The sequence below is a fragment of the Brachypodium distachyon genome, chromosome 3 (assembly GCF_000005505.3).
Source record: "Brachypodium distachyon strain Bd21 chromosome 3, Brachypodium_distachyon_v3.0, whole genome shotgun sequence".
Classification (NCBI taxonomy): Eukaryota; Viridiplantae; Streptophyta; class Magnoliopsida; order Poales; family Poaceae; genus Brachypodium; species Brachypodium distachyon.
Window position 1 is genome coordinate 41,604,235 of NC_016133.3, and position 13,176 is coordinate 41,617,410.

The 13,176-nt window shown below is 46.2% G+C and overlaps 1 protein-coding gene across 1 annotated transcript; it reads right to left on the reverse strand.

Moving 5' to 3' along the window:
• Nucleotides 1–6,981: 6,981 nt before the first annotated feature.
• On the reverse strand, nucleotides 6,982–11,240 carry LOC100840543 (heat shock protein 81-1). Its single transcript, XM_003574679.4, has 3 exons — nucleotides 10,988–11,240; nucleotides 9,752–10,171; nucleotides 6,982–8,765 (listed from the first exon to the last, which is right to left on the reverse strand). Exons 1-3 carry the CDS (start codon nucleotides 11,111–11,113, stop codon nucleotides 7,212–7,214), a joined length of 2,100 nt encoding a protein of 699 aa, XP_003574727.1. The 5' UTR covers nucleotides 11,114–11,240; the 3' UTR covers nucleotides 6,982–7,211.
• Between the last annotated feature and the right edge of the window lie 1,936 nt (nucleotides 11,241–13,176).

Consider the following 13,176-nt stretch of genomic DNA (forward strand, 5'->3'; position numbering starts at 1 on the left):
GGCGATACCAGCACTGAAGATGGCCGATGAGGAGGCGAAAATCGGAGTTGGAGGAGCCGTGGAGGGCAGCTTCGGATCCTGGGACGCGGGCGGAGGCGACGGGCCAGGACTAGGCCGAGCGGCCCGCGGGAGGCGAGACCTGGGCCGGTGTGGAGCCCCAGACGGCGATGTCAGCGGGCGCTCGGCCGAGCAGACGCCTGATCTTGCCGTCAGACAAGCCATCTCGGGAGGGGAGGAGGTGGGTACCGTCGACAGCGAGGTGGGCAGGAGCGGCAGGAGGGAGCAGCGAGTCAGCAGTCCGCCGGATCTGGCCCGCGCCCGCCGGATCTACCTTTATCACGGCGACGACGAGCATAGGCTACGAGGGAGCTAGGCTAGTCGGAGGCGCGCGGACGTGGCCTTGGCTGAGGACGATGGCGAGACGACGATGAGGGGCGGTGCGAACGTGAACCTGCGGCGCAACGCTCTGGATCAGGAAAGCACCACACAGAGCAGGCCCTTGCACGGGAGATGGGGTCGATGGCGAGGCGAGGGGTGGTGATGGGCGGCGCAGATGAGGACCCGCGGCGCAGCATTCCGGATCTGGACGGGCACGCTGCTCGCCGAATCCGGCCACCGCAGGCAGGGGGACGAGGCCCGGAAAGCACCTAGGGCCGCAGCCTCGCAGAGCAGGGCGCTCGCATGGGACAAGCGGCAGCAGCAGCCCCGCCGCCACCATCCTCGTCCGCTGCGCGATTTCCGGCGACCAACTCTGATGGCGACGAGGGGAAGCAGGTGGAGGGAGGCGGCGCTCGGAGGGAAACCTAGTCGCCCCCGAGTCGCTCTCGGGAGGACGACGCGAGGGACGCGTTTTTCCACAAAGGTATTTATATGAGTTGCATCTGACTAACTGCTTGACATTAATAGTTTATCACAACACAAATACATACAAACAGCAAGAACCTTCTTAAAGACTTTCCAGATCGGATGAAATGCGGATCACTTACTAATCAAATACACAGCTGAACTATCATGATGTACTATATGCCAAATAATCCTATGCGATTTGGAATGAAGAAGATTGCCGTGATGATCAACAATATTAACAACATGAGGTTCAATACACGAGTAATTTACAAAAATCACTGCACAGTAGCTACCATCAGTCAGTGGCGGAGCCAGGATTTTGTCAAGACCAGGACAGTTGCTCCCAATCGCTAGAATTAGCAAGTAAGACCCAGACCAAATCGTGAAATCATCAAAATTACCAAAGGAAAAAGCTTCTACGCCCTGGGCCGCGGTCTCCGCCCCTGCCGTCAGGAGCATTTCTTGAAAACGGGAAACTTGCTTTAAGACATGAACAATAAATTTAAGCACAAATAAAAAGCATGAAGACACAATTATCGAATTGTGATGTAAAGCTTTGTTTTCTTTTTCTATAAACCATTTTATATTGATTTGAAGACAGGTTGTGTTCACAGGAAATCACAATGCCGGCACCTTGATTGGATGAAAACTTTGTTTCTTTTCTTCTATAGACCATTTTATATTGATCCGAGGACAGTGTAAAGCTTTGTTTTCTTTTCTATAAACCATTTTATATTTATTTGAGGACTGTGTAAAAGGACTCGATACAGAAACATCGGACCCGAGGTTTAGGCATGGAGGTAACATTGAACATAGTACATACATTAGTATTTTAACAGGGTTGTACAACATCAATTGGCTTAAAACGAACAGGGCGTATAGGAGCTTGGCCGCTTGGAATGGTGGACTCCGGATAAAGTGGGTTCAGTTGCAGTATTGAACAGGTTTCAGAGAATACAACGAAGTTCATGAAAAGGTTGAAGTGCTTCGGGAGCAATTCCGCAACAAAATTGGTCAAATTAAGGTAGTAACAGCAGGTGATGCGACTTCTCACTTCACTTCTCAGTTCAATAAAGCTCCCTTTATCGGAAAAAAAAACAAAAATTAACAGAAAGATACTAAGATATCTATACCAATATATTAAATTGGAGTATGTGGTGATGGTACGAGTGTCGCGGTGCATCACTTCACCAAAATTACGAATCTGCCATCGCTGTCCCACGTGTCTTTTAATCCCGGCTCCCGCAGTCCTCAAGCGCAGAAAAAACACGTACCACAAAAAAAAATACAAACTAACAGAGCCCTCATCGCGCCTCCTCCTCCTCTCCTACGAATCTCACCCCCACCCCCTGCCCGATCCGGATCTCGCCGCCGCTCTTGGTTGCCTCCACCGGCTCGTGCGTGTCGGCGGCGTTCGTGTGCGGAAGGCGGCTCCGTCACGTGCTCCAACCGCCGCCTCCACCGGCTCTTGCGCGCCGGTGGCTCCCCGCGGGACTTGGACGGCGATGAGACGAGCCTGAGGCCGGGATGGCGGTCGCTTCGCACAAGGCAGCAAGGACTGCGTCGGCGCGAGCCATCGGTGGCCCTCTGCACGGGCAGTGGCACGCGGCAACTAGTGGCCGGACGCGATGTGTGGCGGCGCGCGGGCGCGGCGAACGGGCGGACAAGGCTGCGAGAGGGCGCAGGCGGACGGCGCACAGGCGGCAAGTGGGAGCAAACGGCGCATGGGAGTGGACGGGCAGCGGGAATCTACGGGTGGAGGCGGGGCGCACAAGCGGACGGCCGTGCATGGCGACGTGATGTTCGGTGGCAGGATGAATCGGGACGGGGAGAGGAGGAGTTTGCACTCAGTGTGAATGGAGAGGATAGTCAGAGAGAGCGAGAAATTGAGAGAAGATATTTGAGAAATAAAATACGGAGTAGAAGTAATAGTAGAGCACAAGGAGAAATGTAGAAGACATGTGGAAAAAAAAAAGAAACTAGTGTATAGCCCACGAAAATAAATATATCATAAGCGATATATACATATGTACTCAATTTTCCGTTGTTCCGGACCAACGTACGGTTCTTTTGCTAGTACTACGTATACAGGAGATGATTACCATACGCAGTTCGAAACTCATAGACCCCCACCACCATATGACACCCTTAACCCCATCTACTTTCTGCACATGACATCTATGAACTGACCCCATCTACTTTCTGCACATAAAAACAAGTGAAGGGGAAACCTGGTAGAATCAGGCGCTGACCCTTTATAATAGCGCCATTCAATAAGATAAACTGAGCTTTGGTTGGAGAATAAAATCTGCACATGACATCTATGAACTGTAAGATATAATCAGAAAATGCTCTCTAACATAAAACAAAGCAATATTGGTTTACAGTAAAACTATATCTCTTGACTGAGGATTCACACTTGACTTCCACATATTGTGGGAAATAGGAATGAGCCCAGCAAAACATTCCCGAAACTAAGTCACCTTTAGATGCCTATGATATAAGTTATAACACTAAAAAATGTATAAGGAAATAAGGAACCACTCAGATTTCAGCCTTGAAAGTAATTACCATCATTCAGGCAAGCAAGAAGGCGTCAACAAAAATAATACCTGAGCAATAACCCAGGCAAAGATCAGAAGCTTTTCCTGTAAAAGATATTTACTGTTTCCCACTATTTGGGCGGTAAGGTGTATTACGGAGTAGCACCTTTGGCTTCCTTCTTAAAGTCAAGGCAAGCACAACGAAGATTGCAACCTGACAAAAGCAATGTTCAGTCACAAACTGACAGTCAAACATCAACACCAACAAGAAACTGACGTCATGCATTATTGTAATTACATGCTCAATAATCAAGAGTTAGAGACTTTTAATGGTCAAAATACAAGAGTAAAATCTATTTTGAACCTTGTCTTTGTAGAGGTTGGCTAAATCAAACCCTGAACGTGCAAATCCCCGAAGTTGCCACCCTCACCTCCCTAATCCCGGTCTAAAATTGCTTTAAATGCGTTTAGAAGCCGGGATCGCTGACGTGGCAGAGCCAAACCCGGGAATCTTGACTTCTGTTGAGCTCAGTTTCCTCTCAAGTTGTGTCCATTCATCTCAATTTGGTTGCGACTCGTAGCAAATTCTCCTCTTCTCTGTCTCATGGTTGTTAACTGTTCATTCTGAACAACACGGTTGTTGTGGATATATGGAGTGGCATGATGGCCCGATGATGCCGTTTCTTCGGCAATTGCTACTCGATCTATGCAATACAATACAGTATGGGCTTGTGATGTTCAAGTTAATGTGGAGCCAATTGAAGCACAAAGAGCAAGAAATGTGGCTGTTGCTGCACTAAGACAGGAGCTTGTTGAGAAGAATGCAGAGATTGAAGCTATTAGGGCTAGAAATGAGACAGGGGACAGGAAGATGTATGAACTTGTTGTGTATGCAGTCCTGTTTTTTCTTGCTGGTTTAGTGGCAGGAATTCAGCATTGAGTTGTATTGGTGTATGGAATTTCTGGAAGAATGGCAGGAATTAATCAGTCATCTGTATGTGCCTTTGCTGTGAAAGAACGGCAGATTCCATGTGAATTTTGACAGCACATACTTGTGTATTTCCTATGTATTTTTACAACACTTTTCTGTATATTTTGACAGCAGAAACTGAACTGAATAATGCAAAGAAAAGATCACAGTTTTCTGAACATTATGACAGCACATGTTGACAGGAAGAAAAAACAGACCCGATCAATCCAGCGTTCAATCATTCCAAAGAGACCACATGTTGACCGGAAGCACAAACTGGGACTGAAAATAAGCTGCTGGCGCCACTTTATGGACCCCTGTTTGGAAAACCCGTTTTAGCATCTTTAGACCGGGATTTGGAAGTTTAGGGTGCCAACTTTAGGGATTTGCAAGTCAGGATTCCATCTACATTTCTACAAAGACAAGGTTTAAAATAGAATTTACTCGATTACCAATCTATATTTTATCATATCCAAGATCTCTATGCAATGCAGAATGTCAGCAAATAAAATATACAATTTGCAGAACCTACCTATTAAATGAATGATGGTTGTTCGAGAACCAGGTCTTTCTACCTGAATCAGCACTTCATTGCAACCAAAATGGTGCTAGAATCGGTTGACAAGGGTCCAGTATTGAAACATAACATTTGCGATTAAAATATAGTTTGTGTTTTCCTTCATGAACCTACGATACATATGATGAACAGGTGATAGGTAAAGTCATCATGGATTGAATGCTACCTGGGCTTTGGAGTTCGTTGGACAACCTTCTCCGAATTTTCCGGTCCCACTGCTTAACCTGACAACTCAGAAATGATTTTATCCATACACCACAAAACGAATTCCCCCAGGGCATTGGGAAATCTCTGATTGATCCAATCACTCGCCATCTTGCAAACTGGCTCAGGAATATAGCACAATGGTATCTGCTCAATACATCATACAACAACCAATTAGGCGCATCGCAAAAACAATTCAAGTATAAAGCAAGGTAATTCTCATTCTTAAATATCCTGATGTAAGGTAAATGTCAATCACAATGGTGATGCAGAAACACATGCAATCTCTGCTAGTCATTGAAGCATGCAGGTGAAAGAGCAATAACTAAAGATGAGCTTGCAGATTATTCAACAAGTGAAGATGATCAAGCATTCAAGCCCAAGATCAAAAGGCGAGTGAAGGTGAAGCTGGAGGAGGAGGCGATGGTGGTTTTGAAGTGGATGATGGCCTTGGTTTAAGCGACTGATAATATAATAGTATGGTGCTGCAGACTGACATATAGGTGTTGGGCTGGTGTGCCTTCTTTTGGACATACAAATCTAGGCTGCCTCAGATGATCATAAAATAACTTCATTTTTCATATAGCCATACACAACTCTGCATTTGTTACTTAAAGACGACGAACTGAAAAGATTGTATGACAGCACGTCCTACACAGTACTTTTCTAAGACAAGTAAGCTTCCTCAAAGTAGCGTTGAAACAAGTCGTTCCGCAAATAAAAACAACTCATTATGCAAATAAAAGATTCTGCACAACGAATACAAATGAGGTGAACGGGTAGGCCCATACCTGGAATTCAAGGCTTACATTCAACAATAGTGGACACAAGAGCCTGTTTACCAATAAGATGAACAATTTATTTTTCGGTAGCATCATCACCAACTAATATGATTTGCTCAGCACCAAAGCCATGCAGGTTACCATGTTTACATTTGTTTTCTCCAAAAATATTCACAGTTGCATTTTTGTCATTACCCGTTTCCAGGACTCCAGCAGCACAGGAAGTTCTCCATATACCGGACCAGTCTCTGGATTAGCTTGTCAACACACTTGATGGGAAAAAGCACAAGAGGTAAATGATACTTTGGGCCATACAAAGAATTCCACAATGCATGCGAAAATTTTGGAACATATCGGAGAGATGGCGTAGCTTGTTTTCCATGTTTATTTCCTTGCATGCATGCTTAAAGTGATCGAATATCTTCAAATCCCCCTTGCTATAGTATGCTCAGTGTCACCGGCAAAATGGAAGCCCTCCTCAAAATTTCTACGGACATACTTAACAAGTGCTATTTGTGTCATGGTCAGATCCTGTACCTCATCTACGTAAACAAAATCCACCATATCGCCATTGTGTAGCCCTCAGAAACTAGACTTCCATGAAGACAATTCACAAAATATTGTCTGCATGATATGCTGGTTACAAATAATGCCCGAAAAGAGATTCTTTGGTTATTGGGGTTAGACTATCCTCAATTGCTCCTAGGTGATGCACACAAAATATTCGACATACTCTATCCAAAAGACCCAAACTGGACATTTTAGTAGCAAAATGCATAAATACCGATTAACATGACCATCCATACTCACCAAAGAAGACATCTAAGGTTTCTTTCCCTGGATACTAAATAGAATGCATAGACATTGTTCAGTTTCTTTTCATAATTATTATTATACAAACTAATGCAAGTCTTTATACTCTACTGACCCGTAAAATATGTGATATATATAATTATTTCATTTTCTTTTCTCTAGAAATCTCTGATCAGAAGAGATTAAGTTAAGCCAATGCTGATCAAAGTACAGCATGCAAGAAAAAAAAAACTACAGCAGGTGAAATGGCAAAGTTAACAGGATGATACTAAGATATACTACATATATATAGGAGACGATTACCATACGCAGTTCGAAACTCAAGACCGCCACCATAGTGACAATATGATATCCTTATCCCCATCTACTTCCTGTAGGCTAGCACAGTAACACAAAAAACCGAACCGACCACAGAACACAGCAAATCCAAGGCAAGCTTCCTAACACTTGATGAAAAAAAAAATGAATGCAGACACCTAGTCGACCTCCTCCATCTTGCTCTCGCCAGCGTCATCCTCCAGTGCTGGCATGTCGGTGTCATCAGCATCGGCGGCCTCATCCTCATCGATGCTCAGGCCAAGCTTGAGCATACGGTGGATCCTGGTGCCGAAGGTGTTGGGGTCGTCCAGGCTGAAGCCAGAGGTGAGCAGGGAGGTCTCGAACAGCAGCATCACCAAGTCCTTGACAGACTTGTCATTCTTGTCATCATCCGCCCGCTTGCGCAGCTCCTCCATGATGGCGTTCTCCGGGTTGATCTCCATTGTCTTCTTGCTTGACATGTAGCCTCCCATGCTCGAGTCCCTCAGAGCCTGGGCCTTCATGATCCGCTCCATGTTGGCAGTCCAGCCATACTCACCAGTGACAAGACAGCACGGCGAGTCAACGACGCGGTCAGAGACAATGACCTTCTCCACCCTGTCACCGAGCACATCCTTGATCACCTTGCAGAGGCCCTCAAACTTCTCCTTGAGCTCCTCCTTCCTCTTCTTCTCATCCTCACTGTCCTCAAGCTTCAGGCCTTCCTTGGTGGCAGACACAAGCTTCTTTCCCTCGAACTCCTTGAGCTGGCCAATGGCGTACTCATCAATGGCATCAACCATGAACAGGACTTCATAGCCCTTCTTCTTTAGCCTCTCCAAGAAGGGAGAATTCTCCACAGCCTTCTTGCTCTCGCCGGTGATGTAGTAGATGTCGTTCTGGCCCTCCTTCATCCTGGTCACGTAGTCCTTGAGGCTGGTCAGCTCATCACCACTCTTGGTGGAGTGGTACCTCAGGAGCTCAGAAAGCTTGGTCCTGTTGGTGGAGTCCTCATGGACGCCAAGCTTGAGGTTCTTGGAGAATGCCTCATAGAACTTGTTGTAGTCCTCCTTGTTCTCAGCAATCTCAAAGAACAGCTCAATGGACTTCTTAACAAGGTTCTTCCGGATGACCTTGAGGATCTTGTTCTGCTGGAGCGTCTCTCTAGAGATGTTGAGGGGAAGGTCCTCAGAGTCAACAATTCCCTTGACAAAGCTCAGCCACTCAGGAATCAGCTCCTCACAGTTGTCCATGATGAAGACACGGCGCACATAGAGCTTGATGTTGTTGGCCTTCTTCCTGGTGTCAAAGAGGTCGAAGGGGGCCCTCTTGGGGACAAAGAGAACAGCCTTGAACTCAAGCTGCCCTTCCACAGAGAAGTGCTTGACAGCTAGATGCTCCTCCCAGTCGTTTGTCAAGCTCTTGTAGAATGCAGCGTACTCCTCCTTAGTGATCTCTTCAGGCTTCCTCATCCAGATAGGCTTCTGCTTGTTGATCAGGGACCACTCATGAGAAACCTCCTTGATCTTCTTCTTCTTCTTTTCTTTTTCCTCCTTTTCTTCATCAATTTCCTCAACCTTGCCCTCCTCACTATCCTTTTTCTCTTCCTCATCCTCATCATCGGAAATTTCCTTCTCAGTTGTCTTCTCAGTCCACAGAGAGATAGGGTAGCTGATAAACTCAGAGTGTTTCTTCACCAGATCCTTAAGGCGCCGCTCCTCGAGGTACTCCAACTGCACAGTAGAAGCAAATTGTTAGGGACAATTAACACGCCACAAGTTATCAGTAACAATATGAGTAAAGAAGAATCTGCTGCAGTCTGACCTATGTGCAGTGATACTTAAGTTGAGAAAAAACTTGCTCGATGAATTATTTTGATTAATTTTACTGATTCTACATAGTAATAGTGAAGCCAACTTGAAAGCAACAACATTCTCCAAAAAAAAAACTTCACAGCAACAACAAAGCAACAGGAAATAATTCCGTTTCAAACTAGGGATGCAAACGGGACCCTGCAAAGGCCCACTACTAGTTCAATCGTCAAATCTCCTATTCGAAATTTGAATGGGAAATGAAATTCAAGAATTGAACGAAACAGGATCACATTTGCATCGCAATTCAATACAACAACAAACAATAATGCTGATTAATTTCATTCCAAAGGCCAAACAATAAATTAACTTAGCAAGTATATTCCATTTCATTGCAAACAGATGGCCATAAATTCAAAACATAGACCATAGCAGGTACCAACAGGGGACTGAACCAACAGGAAATTCTTAAACCCAAATTCAACATTCAACTTCCATTAAAGCTCACATTCCAACAGTGAATTGAGCATATGAAGAAGCAGGAAATTCTTGTACCCAAATTTGAACATCCAACTTCAATTAACCCTCACATTTTCAGCATTGAATTGAGTATCACTAACAAAGCCAGGGACCATTTGGTCATTACAACAACAGTAATACAACAAGGGAGGGAAATGAGCAGCACACGATAAGGATATCTCATGAGAAGTTCTAATTAGCCACACAAACAATCAGCACTATCCAAATCAAACTAAGCTGCAAACAGGACATGGCTCAGGTAAATTGTGCAAGCACTTTAGCTATTGGCCAGGTAGCTAGTGCAAGCAAATATTTATTTTCTCCTAACATTACCCAGGTAGCAGGTACAGGTAGTAAATTATTATTCGGTGAGCTATATTTTGTTTTACCTGATCATCCTTGAGGTAGAGGGTGATCTTGGTACCCCTTCCAAGGGGCTCTCCATCATCACGGGTGACTGTGAAGGACCCACCCGCCTGAGACTCCCACACATACTGCTCATCGTCGTTGTGCTTGGTAGTCACAACGACCCTCTCCGCAACAAGGTAAGCAGAGTAGAAGCCAACACCAAACTGACCAATCATGGACACATCAGCACCAGCAGCCAGTGCCTCCATGAACTCCTTCGTCCCAGACCTTGCAATTGTACCAAGGTTGTTCACCAAATCTGACTTTGTCATACCGATACCACTGTCGATGAGCGTGAGTGTGTTCGTGGCCTTGTCAGGGACAATGTGGATGAATAGCTCTGGCTGGGCATCCAGCTTGCTTTTGTCAGTCAGGCTCTCGAATCTGATCTTGTCCAACGCCTGCAGATTAGAGAATCCAATTTAATTTAGTAAAACTTCATAAACAGCATCCACCATCCAGTGAGTCAACAACGTAAAGTAACTGCTCTGTACTATATTGATGGACTGTTTTCTTTAGAAATCACAAGTAGATTACAGATCCTATTTACATTAATTCTTGAATTACAATCCTATAATAGCAACTCATGGTCTGAGTTTAGTTTTAAAAGATAATGGCCAACTCCAAACATTCAAATCTACCTTGGAAATTTAAAGGCGAAGAAACAAATCATTCTCAGAATCTATTAAAATCTTAAATCAAACATAGATTCAACATAATCAGCACAAAGGCAATAGTCATGTGAACGTTTAAGCTTCTATGATCAAAACCTAGCACACAAGGCATGATTGAGCTTGCAACAGAGAGTAATTGTTTCGAGAGCTAGTACAGGACTCAAATCAGCTCTCTAAACACGGCTAGTTTCACAAGCGAGAGGCCACATTGATAAAAAAAAATCATCGCTATGTTTTATGCACAGAACTGCTTGCAACAGAGAGTAATTGTTTCGAGAGCTAGTACAGGACTCCAATCAGCTCTCTAAACACGGCTAGTTTCACAAGCGAGAGGCCATATAGATAAAAAAATCATCGCTATGTTTATGCACAGAACTGTACATTCATCTATACAGATTAAGACGCCCTTTCACTAATCAGCGAGAAAACATGTCAGAATCAGATGAAACAAACGGATCTATTTTTGATGCGACAAGGGGACATAGCGCACACGGATCTAGAGCAGCAAAGGCAAAATTACATGGGCGCGTGGAGAGGGCTTACATCGGAGGAGTTGGAGATGAGCTCGCGGAGGAAGATCTCCTTGTTGGAGTAGAAGGTGTTGATGATGAGCGAGAGCAGCTGGTTGATCTCCGCCTGGAAGGCGAAGGTCTCGGTCTCCGAGGCCATGGCGCCCGAACCCTGGAAGACGCGGGGGCAGTGGGGAGAAGACGACGGCTAGGGTTTGGGTTTTCGAGCGGGTACTCTTCTGGCGGCGTTAATGAGGCTAGGTGGGGAGATCGGGGGCTCGGGGAGCGCATTTATACTGGGAAGATGGGTTCTCGAACGTTCTACCAGGCGCTGGAAGAGCGCGACCATGCGAGAGGTTGGGGTCGAGTTGACTAGTCGTCGGGCCCAACTCCTCGGGTTCATGTGGTCCACATGTCAGTTGGCTAGGTTAGGTGCCCAGTCGACGCCTTCGGGTTTCTTTAGTTTTGGAACCTTCTGGAGTTCAGAGCAAGTTCGTAGAATTAAGGTCTCCATGATTGCGAGATTTAAAAAGGACTCAATGATCGGGCCTTCTCCGGATGGAGTTTCAAAATATTTTTTGAGATAATTTGGTTCAGGGTGCTTTTTTTTCACCATTTGAATGAAAGGAAAGGGGCCACAAAATTCTCTCATAGTGTATTTCTACATCAAATCTTCAGAGGTTTTCTAGCAAAATGTCGGTTTCCGTATGAGTTTTTGTGTCTTGCATATATCTTCTCTCCTCAAGTTCCTATAAATCCATGTGTTTGATCCTGTCTTCTTTGGATAGAATGATTTTTATAAGGACTTTGAATGAGTTTGGCTTATAGTAAAGTAAAAAAAAAAGACCATTGGGATAATGTAACGAAGCCACAGAATTCTCCAAGAGTGCATTTCTACGCTAAAAGAGGCCAGTCTTCGTTAAAAAACCGTGCCTTGTATTTATTTTATTTCTTCAAAAATGTGACTGCAAAGATGAGGGCGGCTCAACCGGCAGCACCCGCATCTCGTCAGCCCACATAGTGACTGCAAAGATAGCATCTTCTGCCCATTGTCCGACCCCAATAGCCTGCATGCGAAGATGCAACAATTCTTGTTTATATCTGGACACTTGCATACCAATGTTTACTGACATAACCATGAACATGAAACACAAGGTATTGTGTATGCTGCAGCCTTTACCAAATAAAACAGAGTATTGAAACAGAATTTTATCTATGAATCATATTATAGCCCTAGATTATCGTACCGTATTCACCACCTGCCCATTTCATCAAACACACATCCAATGCATAGGAGAAGAGGAAGGGGAAAAAGCAGGCGGCGAGAAAAGAGAAGTAGTGCTCGTACCTGGGCCTTTTTGAAGAGGAGTTAGCCGCTCAAACATCTTCGGCAGTTGCCATCCACGGAGACTGAGGAACTCCCACGACCAACGTGCGAGTTGGCGGAACTGCCCTCGCACGCGCTCCTCGCCGCTGGAGGAGAGGAGGCGTCGGCAGAGAGGTCGCAGGTCGCCGGTTGCAGGAGGCCGTCATTGGGGAAGAGGCATACGTGGTCTAAGTAGAGGAGGCCACGATCAGAGGGTTCAGCACACGTCGCGGCCGAGAAGCCGCCGGAGGAGAGGGGGAGGAGGCTCGGCCTCCATGACGTCGCGGCGGTGGGTGGCCGCGAGCTCGGCCAGGACCGCGGAGAGGGGCGCGAGGAGGATGGGAGAGGCGGCGACGCTGGAGGATGTGGAGAGGGAGAGAGGGGCGGCGGCAAGATGCGGAAGAGGGGGAGAGGAGGCCGAGCTTCCACGAGGGGCGGCGGCGGCAAGACGCGGAGGAGGGGGGGAGGAGGCTGAGAGGGGCGGCGGCGGCTCGGTGAGGAGGATGAGTTTGTATCGGGTCTGAGATTTTTTTTTCTTCGGAGGTGGGGAAGAGACGTGCGGATGCGGTGGCATCGATCGTAATTCGATGGAGTTTGCCTGTCCCTCCAAGGGGTTGGAGGACGTATGAGGGACGCACGCACGCACGTAAGTGTGGTTTAAAGAGTAGGTTTTCTTTTTGAGGGGAGCTTAAAGAGTAGTAGTGAAGAAAGGAAGCCGGCATCTCTCTCTGTTTTGGAAGGCAGCGGTATCCTCCTGTGTCTTGGGCTGGAAGGCAGCGGTATCCTCCTGTGTCTTGGGCTGGAAGCCTGCGGCCATAGCCTCATCGCGGGCAGTAAACATGCTGGCCTGCTGGGCT